The 23,223-nt window shown below is 42.9% G+C and overlaps 1 protein-coding gene across 1 annotated transcript in view; it reads right to left on the bottom strand.

Annotated features, from left to right (window-relative positions):
• Positions 1 to 19,437: 19,437 nt before the first annotated feature.
• Positions 19,438 to 23,223, bottom strand: part of ADRA1D (adrenoceptor alpha 1D) — a 127,006-nt gene continuing 123,220 nt past the window's right edge. Inside the window, exon 4 of the mRNA XM_018567651.1 lies at positions 19,438 to 20,110. Within this exon, the coding sequence (XP_018423153.1) occupies positions 19,554 to 20,110 (557 nt within the window). The 3' untranslated portion in view covers positions 19,438 to 19,553. The remainder of the gene's footprint in view (positions 20,111 to 23,223) is intronic.

The raw sequence follows: 23,223 nt of genomic DNA, 5'->3' as shown, positions 1-23,223 counted from the left end.
ACTCTCTAAAGAAGACAGTAGTAATAATAATAATAATACTACTACTAATAATAATCATAATAATAACATATTCATAACAACAACAACAACACATATTATTATTATTTAAAGAAGGAAAGTTTAAAAAAATGTTAAAAATGAATAGAAATAAAAAAAATGTACAAAAGGAGCTTAGGTTACCCTTAAGAGATAAGGGTATGGGTAAAAGCATACTATGCTTTTTTTAAGCATAGTATGCTTGGAAAACACCCAAACCACCTTCCTTTCTCCTTTCCCAATTGCGTCAATGCATTTAGCTGAAATGGTGACATTTTACTGAAAAATGAATGAAATTTTAGCAAAGTTAAAGCTCTTAGCATGCTTATCACTACTTATAAGAAATTACTGACCACCTCCGTACCTGTGTCATTTCCCAGCCTCTGTCACTGGGTAAGAAGCTAATCAAGCACAATCTGTGCTCAATTAGCTTCAAAGTGGTGACTTTAGGGGTCTAAATGGTACCAATAATGGCTATTTACTGAGAACTTGTCACCCGCACTATGCTATCAGTAAAACGTAAAGTAGAATTAAATCTCCATAGTTGTTGCATATATCTATTGCTAGCAAGCAGTAGATATATGCAAACACATTTAAAAAAATAAAAAAAGTTACCAAAAAGGTAAAAACTTACCTCTGACTCTGCTGCTCACTCCTGTTTGATGATCTGAAGCTTCTCGAGTGGCCGAGCAGGATGATATGGAGAGCGCATGCGCAGTTGAAGAGAAGAGACAAAACACAGTGTAAGTGAATGCACGCAGCCAGGAGCGTGCATGTCGGACAGACACCGTGGGGCACAGAAGACACAGCAGTTTGCACTGGATCAGAGACCGCCACCATCTCTGGAGGGATTGCCGAAAACAAGTGGAAAGAAGAAGATGATCGGATCAAGAGGCATCATTTAAGGTAATTCATTAATGAAAGGGTTAACCTTTTTCAGACACATGATACCTCAATATCGGGTGTCTGAGAGTCAAAGCAAAGCGGGCAAACATGCCGGCAAAAGCCGGAATTCTGACAGCTCGTATAGATCTAGAGATATCTCTCTCGGATCGTATACTGGCTTTTTTTTTCCTTTCACTTTCAGCAATAGATACATAATGTATCTATTCCTGAAAGAAGAATGTTTCAGTTTTCTGATTGTTGGAACGTTCAGAAAACCTTTATGACTGCTTGATATAATTAAATAAATAAAATAAACATTTTAAAAGTTTTAAAAAAATAGTGAAACGTGTAAAAAAAAAAAAATAGTGAAAAGTGTAAAGAAAGAAAATTTTTTAAAAAAAAAAAAAAAAGTTGAAAAAAAATCAAAAACACCTCCAAAAAATGTTGTCTGCCCCATGTACATACGGTACACATACACCTGCATCAGGTGTATCTGTGAACAAGAACGACAATTAAGCTATACATATTATGAAATCGGGGGAGTGAGAGAAATTAGTCTCTAGGGCCATCACTGACTGTTAACTCTAAACTGATGAATTGTAAAGGCCTCAAAGCATTACTTATGCACCGTTTTGGGAACTGTAGTTTTTTTTGCCACGCTCAATCTAAAGGTGTAATACTGTATGTTTGGTGTCCATTTACTCAACTCAAACTCATCTTTTATATTTTACTTATGAACTGGGTAGTATATTGAGTTTGGTGCACGAAAATACATTTGAGTGTATTTTAGAGTTTATGTTGAGATTAAGGCTTACCTTTAGTTAAAGATGAAAAGTCAAGCAGTGAAATACTCGTTCTTCCACCTTTCTCTTTTTTCTACCTGATTCCTTTGTGCTGTATAAGATACCCTGCAAATCTAATATAACTGTCAGGATCCCCATCTGAAATTAGTGTTTCTTCTATGTCTGGCAGTAGCTTCTTGCCTTATCTTTTGATCAATTGTCAGTGATATCCAGTGTTCTGCTGAACTCCTTGCTCCTCCTCAGTAGACATGAGCTCAGGTCCAGACCAAACTCAATCGGAACCTGAGCTCCTCCAAAACCAGTAGGAGCTCCTCCCGAACATGAAATAAAGCTCCTTCCTTGCCGCCTGATCAGTTTCTGGTGGGAATTCCCCACCTCCAGCTTGACGTAGGTAAAGGGGTGGGATGCTGTGATGTCATTGACCTTATGTGGCTATATAAGTTAAATGACATTAGCAAAAGCATTCCAACCCCTTGGTTTACATGAAGCTGAGGGCAGGAAATGCCTGGCCCTAGGCCTGTCCTTTTGATGAGGCAATTGCCTCAGGTGGCATCTGCAAGGTCACATGGGGGCAGCACAATGTTTGCAGTGTGCCCGTGCCCCCTTTCTGGCCAGCGTGTCCCAGGTTGCTAAGAGCTGAGTGGGCAGATGTGCAAGGGCCATACACATCTCCCCGATCAGCACTTAGCAACCTGGCACACTGTGGCCAGTGTCCTTGCCGAGCTCATGGCAACCAGTGACATCACTGGTTTCCAGGAGTTGGGCGGGACGCCGGGCAGGGAGGGTGGCCTCATTAAACCATTCCCCACCCCCCACCTCAGGTGGCAAAAAGGATAGGGACAACATTGCCTGGCCCGCAGCTGATTGAGTGGCACTTCCTTGTTCGGAGGAGCTCAGGTACAGATGAGGTTGGGTTTGAACCTGAGCTCATTCCTACTCATCAGAACTTCCTATTTAAGCCGTGCCTCTGCACTTCCTGTTTGCCAGATTATTGTGCTTGTGGTAGTACCTTGCTTTCTGTTACTACTGCTACACTGCATCCTTATTACCTCTACTCCTGTTCCAACACTTGACTGTTAATTCGCTGACCACTCTTACCACTTTAAATCTGCTATCTTTTGCTACTGGCTTTGGTTGATCACGGACAATGCTTCTGCCTGCTCCTTTACTGTTACCACCTGCCTGTGGACCAAATCTTGCCTTTTAATAACTAAGAACTTTAGGCAAACCAAAAAATTTAAATCCACTAAAGCTGCAGAAATAGATAATTATTTTTATAGTCTCACCTTCCCTTTCAGCATTTGTGCAATGAGCCTAAATATGACTGCGTAGTCCTGTACCAAAGCTTGACCATGTTCCTCAGTGAGTTCCACAATCCAACAGATATGGTCAGACACGCCGTACACTTGCTCGGTATTCTAGGTCTGTGTGATGATGCTTAGAGGTGTGGGTGTTTCTCAGCTATGCCAGTATAAAGCACTGGTGTGGAGTGCGTGGCTTCACCTCCACAGCCTTGTCATCCATTCACAGATCATTTGACAGGATGTGTGAATGGAGAGTCTACAAGTCCCGTAGTTCTCAATTGAGTACAAGTGCGATGACATCAGAAGTCCAATAATACTTCCCGATACTGCCCTGTAACTGAAACATAACCATCCCTGTAACTGAAAGTCCGTAGCTCAGTTTGGGCAGGGGTTGGAGGAAGAGTCTGCAGGAGTTCAAGCATTGCCATGCACTGCCATCCACTGATCATGGTTGCAGTGCTTTTCAACTTCCTATGCAGAAAAATCAATAAATGCATATTTTTTCTTTTAATAATATGTGTGCATTTATTAATTTTTGGCAAAAGGTGGACTTTGCCTTTAAAATCTTTTCCTCTCGCTGCAGTCACTCCCCCGCTACTGATGGAGTATTGACTAGCAGGTTTCTCCTCCTCCAGATTACCTCAAGAAAAAGGCAAGATGGTGGCCCCAATGCCAATTTCTTTCCTTGTTATCCACTAGTGCAGCAGTATATCAATAGACAACTATATGATCCTAATTAAGGTGCAGAGGGGATGCCCAATCCATTAGGGACTTTAGTTGACAAAGGGAATTATAAATACAGGCTCTCGTTAATCATAGATGTGATTATAGTACAGCAGTATTATGGCTGTAATAAGTTCATGCCTTCTACCAGTAGCAGTAAGCCTGTAGACAAATATCGACCTCTCCCCATATTAAGAGGGAAGCTAATTTCCTAGACTGATGAGTGAAGTAGGAGGTGATATTGATTTTCCAGTATAAACACAGATGTTTCATCATCAGATCACTCATCACCCGTACTTAAGGCAGACACGGGAGGCAATGCGAGCTTATAAATTACATATTTGACTTATTAGTAAAGAACACATTAGTAGAAGATGAACAAGGTTTTGCTTTCCGCCGTGTATACATAAACAATCCCAAAAAAACCCACAATCAATATTAGCTACTGGAGCTGATCAATGGCATGAATAACTAATACTTATCTGTATATGGCTTCAATGAGCCGCAGAAGCAGCATGAATATAAGAAAAGTTATCAAGGCTTACTTAGAGGGCTTAAAGTCTGAAGCCCAAACTTTTTAGGCTTTTTTTTTTTATTCTTCATGTGTCTTCTTGACTTTGCAGCTTGTGCTTTTTATGAAAGATGTTTTGTTTTATCTTTTCATAAACTTCACTTGACACTGATGATAAATCATACAGTAACCACTGCCTGGTCAAAAAAAAGTCACACACACTCGAATATTTCGCTGGACCCCCTTTAGCTTTGATTACGGTACACGCATTCACCAAGGCATCATTCCCATAAGCTTATGCAAAGTCACAACATTTATTTTCATCCAGAGTTGCATTCATTTTTCACCAAGATCTTGTAGTGATGATGGGAGAGTTGAACCACTGTATAAAGTACATAAAAAGCACACCCCGAAGATTCTCAATGGGGTTCAGGTCTGGACTCCGTGGTGGCCAGTCCATGTGTGAGAATGATCTGTCATACTCCTTGAACCACTCTTTCACAATTTCAGCCCGATGAGCTTGTTTGCTCCCCTGCTGCTTTGTCGACCCATATCTCCGAGTACAGAGGAGCATGTGACTTTCTCTAGACGACCCCGATGCACCTTCAAGCACCAGCACTGCTGCATGGGGAGAGTCCACAGTCCCGAGTAAGCTGGAACTTGAGATACCCATTGTGGCTTCTCCTGCTTTTGGTGGGGCCATGTAGAAAACATGAACGAGTTCTGCTGGAGAAGATTGTAGTGAACCTTTTTTTGTCCCTCATGGCATAAAAAGGTAACCTAAACCATTAATCTCTGCCCCTAACAATAATCAAGACCTTAAACTAAAGCCGGACACTAACCCCTGTAGAGCTGCAGCTAACGATTATTTTCAAAATCGATTAGTTAGCCGATTATTAAGTTCGATTAATCGGTTAATCGGATAAACAATAAAATACATTTTAAAAAATGGCTCCATTAATGGACTACTAGTTTGTATTGAGATTGCAGTCCATCACAGGAGCAAGCTTGGAGCGGTGGAAGTAAAAAAAAAAAGTGTTGAGCGTGAGTTGGGGAGGAGGTGCGGCGCGCAGCGTGTGTGGAGCCGTGAACAGGGCCAACTGATCGGAAGCCGATTAATCGATTATTGAAAAAGTTGACAACTTTTTCAATAATCGATTATAATCGATTATGTCGATTAGTTGTTGCAGCCCTAAACCCCTGCGTCATGGAGTTGCTGCACTGTGTGCCCTCATTCCGGTTTCTTACTGAGTCTAGGCAGAAAACTTACAAGGCTGGACTCCTGGCTCTGAGGACAACTCCTATGCTTTCCCAAACCTCCAACACAATTTAAAAATCATTAAAATCATTACGCAGCCTAATGGACCAAATTGTTCTTGCAATGTTCTTGTTTCAACATAAAACTATACTAGGCAATTAGTCAACGTTTAGACAGAAAGTCCTTGTTATCTCCCACACAAAGGCTTTACGTACTTAACTTGTTCGCTTTCTCTGCCTGGGCAGATTTAGTTCTTTACCTATTTGTTCTCTGAGCTCATTTTCGTATGTACGTAAGTGTAATGATTTTGAGAACTTTCTTAGATGCTGTTCTCCTTACATGACTTATTTGTTTTCCAGTCTGATGATGTTTTAGTTCTGCTTTAGCTCTTTTTTAGATGAATTTCTGTACTAATTAAGATTTTTTTTTTAAAACTAGATATTGGTTAGAAAGATCAATCATTTCTAAAGTAATTACAGACTTTACTTCAAAGGGAAACTATAGCACATTGTCAGGGAGCATATTTAGGATCCTATTGCAGTGTTTACGTTAAAGAGGAACCGTACTTTGGAAGATGTCCCCTAAAAGGTAGTCAGAGGGCAAAGTACTAGTCACCAGTATTGTCTGTGGTCTTCCTTCAGCTGATCTTTCTTACTGACAAACCATGCCATGTTCTGCACTGTGTGGAGATGGCCATCTTGGTAGAGGCAGGATTTTCCTTCCCTGCGCAGCCTCCAGCAAGGAAAACAGTGAGCGGTGCAGTAGAAACATCACCAAATCTCACTCCAAATCTCTTGGGACCAGCAGTCATAGGAAGCAGTACCCAAGATCTCACACTGCAGATACTGTATATAGCTACAAGGCTGTAGGCACGGACTGCCTTGCCACATTCAAATACCAGAAAGTACATTGCCTGCAGCAGAAATCCCAGACACAAAGTCAATTTTTTTTTACATCACTGCTTAGTTACAGTTAACCAATGTGTCCTTTCTGCTCTTTCCAAGACTTTCTGCTGTCTAGCACCCTCATCACTGCCTCCCATGTTTGCCTCCAGGACTTCTCCAGAGTCTCTCCTATTCACTGGAACTGGAGATCCCTGAAAACTCACCTTTTTAGGGAAGCCTATTTCACCTTCTCCTAAAAATTGTACATCTACTCCTTCAGTCAGCTCATCCCTCAAATTTATCAACTTCTATATCACTTGCTTCTTTTTGTAGATTGTAAGCTTTCACAAGCAGGGTCCTTCTAATCCTTTTGTATGGTATTTTATTGTAATTGTACTGTCTGTTGTAAAGTGTTGCACAAACTGTGCTATATAAATCCTGTCTAATAACAATAATATTAAAAATTGTCGGCGCTATATAAATACCAATCATAAATAAATAAATAAATTTTTTCACTTTCGTTTCGCTGAAGCGATGCACATACGTAAATGTTGCTGGTGTTTGATTAACACACTGCAAGTGTAAATGTGGACTGGCATAGTATATAAAACAAGAGTCAGATTTTATTTCCAAATCCAGCTCCAATTTATGACTGTGTTTGTAGCTATAAAACTTTCCTCTGAATTATTCTCTTCATAGGCTCAATCATTCCATAAAAGGCGTTTTAAAAATCAGGATGCTGAATGTGCACTTTGCAGAGATTGCCAGAAAGTGACCTCTTCAGCAACTTTCAGATGCGACTTGGATTCTAAAACAAAAGTGCGCATTAGGCATATTTGTTGGGATAATCCAATGTGCCAGACTCATCCACAAATGATATTCAAGATCTATTCCGTGTTGTGTCAAGGTTCTGCTAAACTCTTTTATTTTTAAGTTATGATAATAAAGATTGACACTTTACTGCATAATGATATAATGATGACTGTATCACTAGCCAAAACATTTTATATTAGCTTTGGCTAGAGCAGGGAATGGTTAAATTACAAGGCTGGACTCCTGGCTCTGAGGACAACTCCTATGCTTTCCCAAACCTCCAACACAATTTAAAAATCATTAAAATCATTACGCAGCCTAATGGACCAAATTGTTCTTGCAATGTTCTTGTTTCAACATAAAACTATACTAGGCAATTAGTCAACGTTTAGACAGAAAGTCCTTGTTATCTCCCACACAAAGGCTTTACGTACTTAACTTGTTCGCTTTCTCTGCCTGGGCAGATTTAGTTCTTTACCTATTTGTTCTCTGAGCTCATTTTCGTATGTACGTAAGTGTAATGATTTTGAGAACTTTCTTAGATGCTGTTCTCCTTACATGACTTATTTGTTTTCCAGTCTGATGATGTTTTAGTTCTGCTTTAGCTCTTTTTTAGATGAATTTCTGTACTAATTAAGATTTTTTTTTTAAAACTAGATATTGGTTAGAAAGATCAATCATTTCTAAAGTAATTACAGACTTTACTTCAAAGGGAAACTATAGCACATTGTCAGGGAGCATATTTAGGATCCTATTGCAGTGTTTACGTTAAAGAGGAACCGTACTTTGGAAGATGTCCCCTAAAAGGTAGTCAGAGGGCAAAGTACTAGTCACCAGTATTGTCTGTGGTCTTCCTTCAGCTGATCTTTCTTACTGACAAACCATGCCATGTTCTGCACTGTGTGGAGATGGCCATCTTGGTAGAGGCAGGATTTTCCTTCCCTGCGCAGCCTCCAGCAAGGAAAACAGTGAGCGGTGCAGTAGAAACATCACCAAATCTCACTCCAAATCTCTTGGGACCAGCAGTCATAGGAAGCAGTACCCAAGATCTCACACTGCAGATACTGTATATAGCTACAAGGCTGTAGGCACGGACTGCCTTGCCACATTCAAATACCAGAAAGTACATTGCCTGCAGCAGAAATCCCAGACACAAAGTCAATTTTTTTTTACATCACTGCTTAGTTACAGTTAACCAATGTGTCCTTTCTGCTCTTTCCAAGACTTTCTGCTGTCTAGCACCCTCATCACTGCCTCCCATGTTTGCCTCCAGGACTTCTCCAGAGTCTCTCCTATTCACTGGAACTGGAGATCCCTGAAAACTCACCTTTTTAGGGAAGCCTATTTCACCTTCTCCTAAAAATTGTACATCTACTCCTTCAGTCAGCTCATCCCTCAAATTTATCAACTTCTATATCACTTGCTTCTTTTTGTAGATTGTAAGCTTTCACAAGCAGGGTCCTTCTAATCCTTTTGTATGGTATTTTATTGTAATTGTACTGTCTGTTGTAAAGTGTTGCACAAACTGTGCTATATAAATCCTGTATAATAACAATAATATTAAAAATTGTCGGCGCTATATAAATACCAATCATAAATAAATAAATAAATTTTTTCACTTTCGTTTCGCTGAAGCGATGCACATACGTAAATGTTGCTGGTGTTTGATTAACACACTGCAAGTGTAAATGTGGACTGGCATAGTATATAAAACAAGAGTCAGATTTTATTTCCAAATCCAGCTCCAATTTATGACTGTGTTTGTAGCTATAAAACTTTCCTCTGAATTATTCTCTTCATAGGCTCAATCATTCCATAAAAGGCGTTTTAAAAATCAGGATGCTGAATGTGCACTTTGCAGAGATTGCCAGAAAGTGACCTCTTCAGCAACTTTCAGATGCGACTTGGATTCTAAAACAAAAGTGCGCATTAGGCATATTTGTTGGGATAATCCAATGTGCCAGACTCATCCACAAATGATATTCAAGATCTATTCCGTGTTGTGTCAAGGTTCTGCTAAACTCTTTTATTTTTAAGTTATGATAATAAAGATTGACACTTTACTGCATAATGATATAATGATGACTGTATCACTAGCCAAAACATTTTATATTAGCTTTGGCTAGAGCAGGGAATGGTTAAAAACCATGCTAGTTTTTTTTTTTTTTTCCTTGATGTTTGGGTTCCATTGAGGATATTTACCTTCACTTTCTATCCTAGAGAAACAACAGGAAGTGATAGGAAATGTCCCCAACATGAGAGGAAATCTCTCCAGCGTGAAAGGAAATTCATTTTGTCCCAAAAGCAAGATCCCCCCGCTTTTCCTGGTTGTCATGTATTTGATCAGAGACCAAGGTGAGGAGGGTAGCCTCTCTTGTGTCTCTGGTCCAGGTGGTAGAAATGTTACCAGCACACCAGAATCCTTTTAGAATAGCAGAATGTTCATTTATTTGAAGTTCCTTGTAACATAAACAAGAGCTGAAAATAGGCCTGGCTGGTCCAGATTGCCTTGGTATGCAATCCAGGCCGGCCAGGCTGAACACAATCAGGCAGAGGTTCCGGCAGCTCCATACTCAGGCATGGTAGGTGACCACTATAGAGCAAACAGCCACCTAATAAGAGAGCCGCCTCTGCTGCTTCCTGTCCAACTGACTGGCAGCACCAGGCCCATGATGCTCTTAATCCAGCCCTGACATTAAACTGATCTCTTTTACACCACTATCTGAATTGTTCGTTAATAAGGATTGTACTTCCCCTTTAAATAAAGGAAATCATAAACATGTATCCAGCTTATTAGTTTCCTGATGATGGAAGTTCACAACAGCATAACACGCACAATTGAAGCTTTTCAAATGAAGCCGTCACAATCTCTTCATACACTTGACTGAGGAAAAGAGAAAAATTGAGTGCCATGATGGCTGAATCCATTAAGTGATACGTTTTGATACATTATAGCTTCTACAATTGATAACTGCCTGGGAAACTATGGTGGAAAATGAAATGACTCATTGTAGCCAAACAGTGAAGATAATAGCTAACGTAAACTTTAAAATATTCAGAAGCTCTGAGATAACCAATGACAAGTGAACATGGTACAATCATAAAACAAATATGAACCTGAAAAAAAGCTTCTCTGTATGTGAGAAACTGAATAAAAATTATATAAAAGTAGAAAACATGAACGGAGTTTCAATCAGACTCTGCCCTCCTCTTCCTCTTTCTGTAGGGGACCCCCAAGATTCTGTCCTTGGACCCCTTCTCTTCTTCATCTACACCTCCTCCCTTGGTCAGTTAAAGGAGAACTATGAGGTGAGTGCTTTTCACTCACCTCATAGTTCTAGCCGACCTGTGACAATGAGACTGTCACAGGTCGGCTCAGTAGATCGGGGAGGGGAGCGAACACATACCGGCTCTCTGCCGTGACAAGGGAGGGGCTGGATTCCCCCCTCCCTGGTCCGATCCGCCAGCACTGACTGGCGGAACGGACGGGGGAGGGGCGGGTGCAGCTGGCTCGGCCTCTAGATAGGCAGTAGTGACAAATGGTGCACTAAGAGATCTCCATATTTATGTTTTAAGGCCGGTGCACACCTAGGCGATTGATCGTGCGGTTTGAGTTGCACGATATCGCGCAAAACACAGATTCACACTGAAGTCAATGGAGGCTGTTCACACCTTTGCGAATTGTCGTACAACCAAAACCAACAACCAAAATCGCCTGTCGCGCGCACAGGTGCAGGAGATATTTTTGGGCAGTTGTCGCACGGTCCCATAGACATCTCTATGCATTGAAAACCGTGTGGTTTACAATGAACAGTCACGCGATTGAAAACACACGACAACCACGTGAGAACAGCTTAGCATCTGAACCGCCTAGGTGTGAACCGAGCCTCAGGTTCACACCTAGGCGATTTATCGCATGGATTTAGCCGCGCGATATCGCACAAAACAGAGATTTGCATTCCATTCAACTCTATGGAAGCTGTTCACACCTCTGCACCTGGAAAGCAGTGAAGTGAATGCTCTGCATGTGTATGTAAGCAGTGAAGTAACAACCGGGGGGGGGCAGCCGGGTCGCGGGCCCCGGGCTGGCGGGGGGGGGGGGGGGGTGCGCAAAATTTTGTTCTGCCCCGGGCGCCTGTTACTCTGGTTACGCCACTGTATGTAAGTATTTCATAATCACAGCATTTTACACCTGACATGTCCATGTTATTATTCATCATCATACATAGAGGGATGCATTGGTGGGATTTGAGTTTTTAATGAACAGGTCCGCTTTAAGTACTTGTGATTTAGAACAGTTACATATAGTCATGTTCACCAGTTATATAAAGTAAATATAAGCTGAATGGGTTCTTTAAAATTCTATTTGTCTGGTGCTGTCTATTCCCCGAGACAGTGACATGCAGAGACAGTCTCATGAGCACATGAGGATATTTTTTCATTTTGATTATAGCTGAATGTTCAGTGGAAAAAATGTGATCTCTATAATTTCTTCAAACTGAGTTCAAATCTTCCCTTCAGAGCCATACATTATAACCCAGTATTTCTATATATAGGTCACGAAGTCCCACTTAATCACATGGAAACATCACAGAAGAAACCATGATGCTTGAACTTTGGCCAAGCCCTCAGACATCTCCTGCTCCTGATGTACTCAGCGGGGATCCAGGCTTGGCAAATACTTGGCCAGATCACTTGAAGGGCTCACGTCTTTTATTACTTGCAGAGGTTATAGACCTACCTCACCTGCATAAAAAGTACATTTCTTCAGTTAAAGACCATCTCAACTATTGCGGGCTTTAAGTCGCATCTCTGTTAAAGCTGAACTCTAGAATGAGCAAATGTCCAAATACAAAGGCGTGTGTGTTCTTCTAGACCTTTGCAGTAAGTGAGACTCCTGTAATAAAGACCAGTCACTGCTGCTCTCTCTTCTTGTGCAGGGTGACTGGTCTTGTATCCGCACCCCTTCTGTAATAAAGACCGGTCACTGCTGATCTCTGTCCTTGTGCAGGGTGACTGGTCTTGTCTCCTTCCCCCACCTGTAGTAAAGACCGGTCACTGCTGCTCTCTCTTCTTGTGCAGGGCGACTAGTCTTGTATCCGCCCCCTCCTGTAATAAAGACCGGTCACTGCTACCCTCTCTCCTTGTGAATGGTGATTGGTCTTGTATCCGCCCCCACCTGCAGTTTTCTGCAGGCAGCCTGTAGTAGTTTGGCCTGCAGGGCACTTGTACACCCAGGGGCGTATTATCAGTGTGTCCCTATTATGGAAGCAGTGCTGCTGAGGGTCACATGGCAGCAGACTCGGGTAAGTATCGGTGACAGTAAGCACCCGCTCTGCCTTGAGAAAAGGATCCCAAAAAGTTGTCTTGTGTCGGATGTTTTCTATGTCTGATGTTTTCTGTGTATTAAGGACAAGACCATAGCTATAACAAGGGGTGCTGGTAAAGATTCTTATTTACTCATGGAAATGGCGCTGCCAAGAGTCACGTGGCAGAAGACTTAAGTAATGGTGACGGTAGGTACCCGCTCTGCCTTGAGTAAAGGATCCTGTGGTGGATCCTGAAACATCAGCTTGTGATATCTGATGCTTTATGAGACTGAAGGACAAGACCATAGCTATACCATGGGGTGCTGGTAAGGATCTTTATTTACTCCTGATAGGAGGTGGTGTTGAGGGTCATGTTATGTTGAACTCAGGTAAGTAACAGTGTTAGAAAGATTTTTTTTAAACACATGGGAAATGGGTAGGAAGGAGGGATGGAAGCAGGTTGATGATGCACGGAGATTGCCTTCATGCTAAACACTGCAGTACTACAATACTATACTCTTCATTCATCTAGGAAGTCAGGATAGTGAAAGCCATAGACTTCACAGAGCAGCAAGTAAAGTACATACACTTCCTGCTGCTGATAAGGTTCTGCAGGCAGACTCGGTCTCACACAGGCTCTGGCCGTCCTGCCATTTCTCACACCCCACAATGCCAGCAGCAGAATAATCTCACTACTGGACCTTGTGCAGATTTATTTTAAACGTAGATCAACATGCTTATCACATCAGCTAAGTGGAACATAGCAATGTCTGTCTGGGGATAGTGACATTCAGAGATAAGGGGACTGGTAGAAGAAGAGGATTAAAAAGGAATCTGTGATCGAAAACATTCAAGAGTAAAACATTTAACGCTGAACTCCGAGATAAAGAAATATATCTAAATACAAGAGTTATGTGGATTCTTACTTATATTTTAGTGAGCTTTGTGAGATTTCTTCCAGATCTGTGCAGTAATGCAAGAGCTTCCTGTCATAAAGACCGATCACTGCTGCTCTCTCTCCTTTTCCAGGGTGACTGGTCTTGTCTCTGTCCCCTCCAGTAATAGGGACTGGTCATTGCTGCTCTCTCTCCTTGTCCAGGGTGACTGGTCCTGTCTCTGCCCCCTCCTGTAATAAGGACCGGTCACTACTGCTAATCTTTTTATTAAAAGACTCAAGCAACGTTTATATAAAAAAATAACAAAACATAACCATAATATTAACTGTACAGAAACAAACCATAAATATACAGTACACCTCCATATTATATACATACTGTATATACAGACAGGCAATAAAGCCTAATCACTGCATAAATGGACTCAAGCTTCAAGATCTACATCCCACACAGGATCAGGTACACAGGGTTGCACAATATTAGCTATGCACACATTTCCTTTCACAGGAATATCAGACACAGGAGGGTTCAATTCTCTGACAGCTGCAGTGGATTTCTCACTTCTGCCTGCAGTTCCAGCCACCACCTGATGCAGCACTATAGAGCCACCCTCTGTAGCAGGGCAGACAGGAACATTAGAGTGAGCATTTGTCTGGTTAATAGGTTCAGCTGAACCTTGTAGTCCCACACCAGAAATTTCATTTTCCAAAACAAGTTCTTTAACCGCTGCACCTCCAGACACAGCGCTGCTGGGCAGGATATTCTCGCACGGAGGCGCCACACAGTCAATGCCGGCCTCACTAGTAAGCGGCATGAAAGCAGTCTTAGTCACTAAATGAGGCCTAGCAGGCTTTACCTTATCAGGTACGTCCTCTGTTATGTCCTCCTCTCCAAACACCAGCTGATCCTCCCGGATGGGGGACTCCATTGCCTGGATCACCTGCAGCATACCACCAGAGCCCTGCGATGGTCCCGGGCTTCTCACCTCACACTGGGGGGTCAGTGGAGCCGAACTTGGAGTCTCCTCCACCTCCATCTTGGCCATGCTCTCAAAGCGACGTCCATTACGAAACTTCTCCTTGAATGGCCCATCTCTTCCCTCCAGCTGGGCCAAAATGGACTCCTGGAGCTCCACCTGCTCCTTCAACTGCCGGATCTCCGCATCCAAGGAGCCACGATTCTGGCTGTACAGCCCACTGCGCTGCTTCTTCAGCCGCCTGCACTCCGCTCTAAGCTTATAGAGCTTGTCTCTCTCCTTGTTCACCATCCGGATGCCGGTGACCACTCTCTCCCGAATGGAGTCAGCTCCTTCACCCTCAGCAGGGCAGACAAATCGCAGGCATCTGCACCAGCAAGTATCTCGCTCCTCAGCTCAGGACATGGCTGAGAGCTCCCAGACGAAGTCCCCCCGACCTCCATGGCTACCCCAGCAAGGGGCCAGGAGGCCTGGGATAGCTGGATCAAATTCCCTGCAAAAACGGGAAACCAGAGCAAACAGGACACACACCGCTCACTGCTGCTCTCTCTCCTTGTGCAGGGTGACAGGACTCATCTCCGCCCCCTCCTGTAATAAGGACTGGTCACTGCTGCTCTCTCTCCTTGTGCAGGGTGAGTGGTCTTGTCTCCGCCCCTCCAGTAGATTTCTGCAAGCAGCCTGTAGTTGGTGGGACCTGCTGGGCCCCTCCCACAACTCTGCTCTCTGCACAGGCTATGTGCAGCACAGTGATGATATCACTCCTACTTTTGCAAGACAAAGCTGGGTTTGCAAAGTCCTTTGATGCACACAAAGTTGATTTGTACCCTTTGTGGCTATTCAGGAATATATTTTAAAGAAACATTTTTGTGCCTGGTCTTTAGCTTGGAGGAAGTCACCCCGAGCACATTATAATATCAAAGCATTGGAATAAACATCTGTGGTCACTGGTCCAATCTTCAATGCTCTCCTGTGAACACCTGTAGCACACTATCACTTCAGGGCTACAGTAAGCAATATGATAACCCCCGCCCGCTGTTTACCAAATTGAATTAGATCGATCGCTGACAGAGACAGCTGAAGTATAAAATAAATAAAGGATATAACAAAGCACAATCTGACATTTGCTGATGCCGGTTTTCTCTAATCCCCAACACAGCTCAGGATGCAGTATTCATTATACCAGAGAGCCAAATAAATTGTATCTGTAAACTGTGATCTCTCAATGGAACCAAGATGGTTCCCCCGTATCTTGTTTTCTTTAAATGTCGTCTTTCACGTGTAATGTAGATCAGGGGTGGGCAAACTTCTGCCCTCCAGCTGTTGTGGAATTACAAATCTCATTAGACATTGCAAGATTTTCACAGCCACAGTTATCACTCCCAGAGACAGGTGCATAATTGGATAGATAGATAGATAGATAGATAGATAGATAGATAGATAGATAGATAGATAGATAAATGGATAGATAGCTATGGCTCAAGTGTTAGCACTTCTGCCATCTTTGGTTTGAATCCTGACCAGGACACTATCTGCAAGGAGTTTGCATGTTCCCCCTGTGCTTGTGTGGCTTTCCTCCGTGTGCTTCGGTTTCCTCCCACACTCCAAAGACATTCTGGTTAATTGGCTCCTCTATAAATTGGCCCTAGGTCACGGCTGGCTCCGCCCAGTTGTTATTCATTGGCCGGGACCTGCTAGAAGATAGGAAACAGTTGGGCGGAGCTTTCTGTCACTGCTAGCTCCGCCCAATTGTTTTTTGTTTTTTTTAATTTATCATTTATTTACAATTTTAAGCATTTTTTCCTACTTTTTTTTTTCTTTCAACTTTTTTCACTGATTTTCTATTCTGCTTGGTACCACAGAGGTACCGAGCAGAATAGCCGAGCCGAATGCCCTTCGGCCCCTATGTGCATAGGCCAAATGGCAGTGAGTAGCCTGCCGGAGGTTCGGCTCAGCCGATCAAGATGTGTTCTTCACTTCGGCTCAGTCGCACATGCAGAGCATGTTCAGCTGAACCGAAACCAGCCGAAGCAAGCCAATGTACGGCTAATTTCAACGGATGTACGGCTGAAATTAGCCGTACTGAGCTAAAGTGAATAGCCGAACAGCGTTCAGCTCTGTTCACTTCGGCTCGGTTATTCACTCGGCTGCTTTCTGCAGCTTTGTGAATAACCCTATAGATATTCTATACAAAACTGAAAAAAAAAAGTTTTGACTTTAGATAATGTTTAGAATTCTATTAAGTCCAGGAATTTCCTCACTAAAGTTGGTGGATTCGTTTCCTGAGATATGGGCTGTGTAACTTCCTTTCTTTCTCTGATTATTGTGTCACCAATCAGGTTTGTACTTCCAATGCTGGCTTAAATGCAATTGGTGGCTGTTAAAAAACAAAACTGATGCCCTGGACAGACAGCGGAATATAATAGGAGGCAGAACTGGTGACTACCCGGGGCTCCAGGCTTCATGTGGGCCCATGAGCATTCAGAAAAAAGTTATGCACTGTAGTGATCTTCATTGTAAGTCATTTTCAGCTTTATAAATCTTTAGAATTTGTTCAGAAGGTAATCAGCCACGGCAGCCTTCATATTGCTTTAAAAAAATTATCCTTTAGGACTGTCAAGCAATCATGCACAATACGTATGCACACTCCCTGTACCTGAAGGCTTTGTTTTATTGTTATCCACCACCATTTTATGAATAATTTGCAAAGAGAACACCACTGCAGTAGATTCAATTCAAATGTTGCATTTCATATACTGCAAAAGTTCCACCACCTCCAGCCTGAGTAAGCTTCTGTGTTGGATGTGTTGGAGTGTACCTGGGTTGTTGACATCATTGCTTCCTCCATATGACAATGTGAAAGGCTTGGTGATTGACCTCTTAGGCTCGAGCACTGTCACATGGGGGAGGCTCAAGCCTAAGAGGGGAGGCTACATGCTCCCCCCCCCCCCCCCAATCATGTTCAAGGAACAAAACAAGAGCTCTGACAGTGTGGAGACAGTGAGGAAGCATGGATGGTGAATACACCTTGCTGGAGGGAGGGTTGGCTAATAGGAAGCACTGTCACTTTGCTCTGAATTGCTTCTAAAGCAAGCAGATATTGAAGAGGACTTGTACTGAGGATACTTTGACTAAAACTGGCAAGCAAAGGGCAAAGGACTAGGCGTCAGTATTATCTGCGGTCTCACTGCAGCTGATCTTTTCCTAATTCCTGACTTATTATACCTTGTGCTACACTTTGCCTCTTTCTGGAGGCAGCCATCTTGATAGAGGCAAGGCTTTGCTTCCTAACATTAGAACCGCCCCTACATGACTAGTGATCTGATGATTGGTTATGGAAAATGTAAGAAGCTGCAGGAAAATTGCAGAAAGCACATATCCACATGAAACAGGAGAAGGAAGATCCATGCACTGGAGGTCCTTAGGTACAGCTTTTAAAGCTATTTTAATTTTCAAGTATTGGAGGGATTTCTATTGTCCGTCCCTAACAATGGCTGGATGCCTAATGTCATTCTCTAGTAATGGCGGGATGCCTAATATAATTCTCTAGTAATGGCGGGATGCCTATTGTCAGTCTTTATTATTGGCTGGATGCTAATTGTCAGTCTCTAGTATTAGCTTGACGCCTTTTGTCAGTCTCTAGTATCGTTTGGATGGCAATTGTCAGTCTCTAGTATCGTTTGGATGCCAATTGTCAGTCTCTAGTATCGGTTGGATGCCAATTGTCAGTCTCTAGTAATGGCCGGATGCATATTGTCAGTCTCTAGTATAGGTTGGATGCCAATTGTCAGTCTCTGGTATTGGCTGGATGCCTATTTGTCAGTCTCTAGTAACGGCCGGATGCCTATTGTCAGTCTCTAGTAATAGCCAGATGCCAATTGTCAGTCTCTAGTATTGTCTGGATGCCTATCAGTCTCTAGTAATGGCTGGATGCCTACTGTCTGTCTTAATTATTGGCTGGATGCCTATTATCAGTCCCTGGTATTGGCTGGATGCCAATTGTCAGTCCCTAGCAATGGCTGGATGCCTATTATCAGTCTCTAGTTTTGGTTCGATGCCAATTGTCAGTCTCTAGTAATAGCCAGATGCCAATTGTCAGTCTCTAGTACTACCTGGATGACTTTTTGTCAGTCTCTAGTAACGGCCAGATGCCTACTGTCAGTCTCTAGTAATAGCCGGATGCCAATTGTCAGTCTCTAGTACTACCTGGATGACTTTTTGTCAGTCTCTAGTAATGGCTGGATGCCTACTGTCAGTCTCTAGTAATAGCCGGATGCCAGTTGTCAGTCTCTAGTATTAGCTGGATGCCTATTTGTCAGTCTCTAGTAATAGCCAGATGCCAATTGTCAGTCTCTAGTATTGACTGGATGCCTGATATCAGTCTCTAGTAATGGCTGGATGCCTACTGTCTGTCTTTATTTTTGGCTGGATGCCTATTGTCAGTCTCTGGTATTGGCTGGATGCCTATTTGTCAGTCTCTAGTAACGGCTGGATGCCTATTGTCAGTCTCTAGTAATAGCCAGATGCCGATTGTCAGTATCCAGTATTGGCTGGGTGCCTATTGTCTGTCTTTATTATTGGCTGGATGCCTATTATCAGTCTCTGGTATTGGCTGAATGCCAATTGTCAGTACCTGGCAATGGCTGGATACCTATTGTCAGTCTATAGTATTGGTCGAATGCCAATTGTCAGTCTCTAGCAATGGTTGGATGCCTATTGTTGGTCTCTGGTATTGACTGAATGCCAATTTTCAGTCCCTAGCAATGGCTGGATGCCTATTATCAGTCCCTAGCAATCGCTGGATGCCTTTTATCAGTCCCTAGCAATGGCTGGATGCCTATTGTCAGTCTCTAGTTTTGGTTGGATGCCTATTGTCAGTCTCTAGCAAAGGCTGGATGTCTATTATCAGTCTCTAGCATCAGTTGGATGCCAATTGTAATTTTTTAGAATGTGGGGTCACATCCCTCCAGGTTTATTTTAATGAACATGGTTTTCTAACAAATACACTTACAGTTTGAGACAACCACACATTCTTCTTTTAGTTTTTTACTTATATTCATACCAAAAATTATTTATAATCCACATTTGCTTTTTCAATAAAATCACAATGTTTGAAACAATTTCCCCCCCTCACAGATAAAATAATAATAAATGACATCTATATATCAGTTTCTCTGAGTCCACAGCAGTCTGATAAATCGTACATTTGATACTCAAGTTCCGTAAAGTCATTAGAGACGGCCATTGAGATGGACTCAACTTCACTCTTGTAGGCCGCCGACATGTTGCTCTTGGTGGAGCCGCTGCGAATTTTATTAGAGAGGTTGTTCATTTTCTCTTTCAGCTGAGAAGAAGAGTTCTGAAAAGGGGAGATTAGTTTCCAGCTATTTAAATCCACACTTTTCCTCTTTGTTGTTATCCCGGGGTTACCAGGGTTATAAATATACGAGGAATTCATGGAAGTGAAGTCTGTGGTTTCACCTTCGGAACCCCTTCGTGAACTGGTCATTGATGTCCTCCACTGATGGTCATAGACTCTCCAGAGGGGGCGCCGTCTTCTGCGGCAACGGCATCTCAGCAGCCTGATAAATGCTCTCTTAAATTCCTTGCTGGAACACGGGTATATGATGGGGTTCACGCAGCTGTTAAAGTAGCCCAGCCAAAAGATCACTTTGAAGACACCTTCCGAAGGCTTCAGAAAAGGAAAGTAAGATCCTGAACAAGGAAAGAAGCAGAAAAACAAGGTTAGTATGCATGACAATTGCTTGTAATCATTTCCAATATTCTCTATTTAAAATATCTAAACCCAAACACAATCATTCTATATATTGCAGCTTAGCTGTGGCTGCATTAGTATTCTTATTTCATATTTGTTTCCTTTTATATTGGTGATTCTTCCATGGACACACCCCCTGTCCTAGGGTGACAACGCTTACTTACTATACAGAGATGCTGCATTGTCACCCTGGGACTGGAAATGCGTTAGGACTTCAAAACATCTCCCCAACTCTTTATCCTCACAACATGGAGATGTTCTGTAATTCACAAAGGTAACCTGGGTTGAAAGATACAACTGGTTGACAAAATATTGCAGAGAGCACAGGACGGAAATGGATTTCTGACAGGATCAAAGGGTATTTTTTTCCACTTATCAAAACAGATATAACAAAATCAGACCAAAAGCGAGGGAGAAAAAAACAAAAAGGAGAAGTTTATTGCTAGGATTTACATACACTTTAAAGTACTCCAGGCACGGGCGTAACTAGAAATCACAGGGCCCCATAGCAAAATTTTGTGTGGGGCCCCGTGATTGCTAGTTATGCCACTTGCAGAGCCCCAGCGGAGAGTGACCCTGCAGAGCCCACCATAGACTCTCTATAGTGAGCTCTGCAGGGTCTGAGATCTCTTACCTGTCAGCGCCTCTGTGGCCACCGTGCCCCGACTCCTGTTCCGTCCCTGGGCCCCGCCTCCTCTGCTATCGATGGGCCCGCCTTCTCTTACATCACTGGCCCCACCTGCTCTTAGGTCGCTGGCCAGTGATGTAAGAGGAGGCGGGCCCCACCTCCTCCATTCCGAACACCGCCCTCATCTGCCGCAGCGGCTGGCTGACACTGACACAGCTCCGCAGCGGCTATGAGGGGAAATGCGCCGTGGCCGCTGCTGAGCTGTGTCTGTGACAGCCAGCACCCCCACATGCCATAGCGACCCCCCTGTGGCCGGGCCCCATAGCGGCCGCCTGGGTCGCTATCTCGATTGTTACGCCACTGACTCCAGGCAAAACTTTTCTTAACCCTTGCAGTAGGGCCCACACTGCAAGGATTAACTGCTCGTTTTTGTCTAAGTGCTAAAAAAAACGTATACTCATCCGAACATCTGAGCCGGCACCCTGCTTCTCCGGTCTCTGAAACCTGTCTCATCCTACCGGCAGCATTGGAATGGTACTCAACGTCCTCACGTCTATACACTGTGTAAAGAACGTGATGATTTTTGGGACGTTAGGGCGCTGCAGAGGAAGGGGAGAGGGGCTTGCAGGATCACTCTATGAGCAAGTAAGGATGAGTATAACTTTTTTTTTTTAGTACCCAGACAAAAATGAGCAGTAGCCCCACTGCAATGGTTTATAAAAGCGTTGTCCAGAGTTCTTTTTTATTGCATATCTGCCCAGCATCCCAATTTATGCATGACTGTCCCCTCTATACTTTGTCATGACTCGTGCCTTTGTCCAGCAAAGGTATAGCTGAGGGAGCAGGGGATGTTCAAATGCATTGATAATTCAGTAAAATTGGTGGTTCAGTGGTTTTTACTTTATATAGGATCTGCAGAAATGTGAATAATCTAAAGTCTGCATGGGAGATGTTATACACAAATAAAATTCACATCACAGAACTATAAATGCTTTACAGAAACCCAATATCCACTTTCTGGTCTTTCTCAACCACCTAGAATATATATACATACTGTAACTAGCCTTTTTGAACAATGGGTCCCAGTTCAATTTATGGAGCATATATAATGGGGGAATGTATCAGAACTGGAGCAGACAAAATCTGGATCAGCTGAGCATGACAACCAATCAGCTTCTGTCTTCAGTTTGTTGAGTTAAGATTTGAAAATGAGAGAGAGAAACTGATTGGTTGCCATGCACAGCTGCTCCAGATTGTGTCTGCTCCAGTTTTGATAAATCCCCTTCAATGTATTTAGACACTACTAAGTACCAGGAGTATAGGCTGAAAAACAACACATGCACACTGGTAGCGAAACTAACCAATATGGAATCTCAGAAGATTAGGAGGGCAAGCTAAGCTCGACTTTTTAAGAAAAAAAAAATACATATATAACTTCAGATGCCTATCATAGAATATAAGATTATAAAATGTTCAATTCTGCTAATTATAGCATACATATTTTTTCAATCTACAGAGAATTATGTATTTCCCGACTTCATGGGTTCCTTAATTGCTTAGTTCCCTACAGATCAGATAGATTTTCATTCCAATGTCAAAGTGGATCTGCACTCAGACAATGAAGATTGACTATGTTATAAGGAACATCTAGAAATGTTAACTGTGCCAAAGCAGCACCCTAAAAGATTTACCTTTCGAATTCCTGAAAAATAGCCACGCACTTCTTGTTCCTAGGCACTTTCTATACGGCTTCATCTGAAGTGTGAGATCATCTAAGGTACTGCTGCCTCTGACTGCTATGTCAACGAGAATTGGAGTGAGATTTGGTGATGTCACTACTGTGCTGCCCACTTTTCTCCTTGCTGGAGAGAAAGCTGTACCTAAGGACCAGCAGTGCAAGGATCTACGCGCTTTTGTTTCATCCATTCTGTGAACCTGTAATACTTTCACTTCTCCTGTTGCTATTTAAATTTTATCCCACCAGTGAATAGATCACCAGTCATCAAAGAGCAGCGCTGACATAGGGAAGCAAAGCCCTGCCTTTATCAAGATGGCCACCTCTCCACAAAGACACAGTGCAGAACACGGCAAATAGAGAAGGTGTTTTACCTAATGGGGGCACAATAAAACCTAACCAATCCAAAAGTTGAATTTAGATCAGGGCCGGATTAACATAGAGGCTACTGAAGCGACAGCTCCAGACCCACCACTGGAAATAGGCCTGACTGGGCTGGGTCGCCTCAGTATGCCCGATAGCAATCCGGGCCGGCCGGGCTGAACACAATCAGGCAGAGGCGCCGGTGGCTCTCTAATCAGGCAATCAGGCCTAATTAGAGAGTCACCTCGGTTGCTTCCTGTCCGACCAACCGACAGCATCAGGCCCATGAAGCTCTTAATCCGGCCATGATTTAGATACATTATACT

Source organism: Nanorana parkeri, unplaced genomic scaffold (assembly GCF_000935625.1).
Source record: "Nanorana parkeri isolate BGI_ZX_2015 unplaced genomic scaffold, ASM93562v1 scaffold1079, whole genome shotgun sequence".
Lineage (NCBI taxonomy): Eukaryota > Metazoa > Chordata > Amphibia > Anura > Dicroglossidae > Nanorana > Nanorana parkeri.
This window is presented reverse-complemented; position numbering and strand designations above follow the sequence as displayed.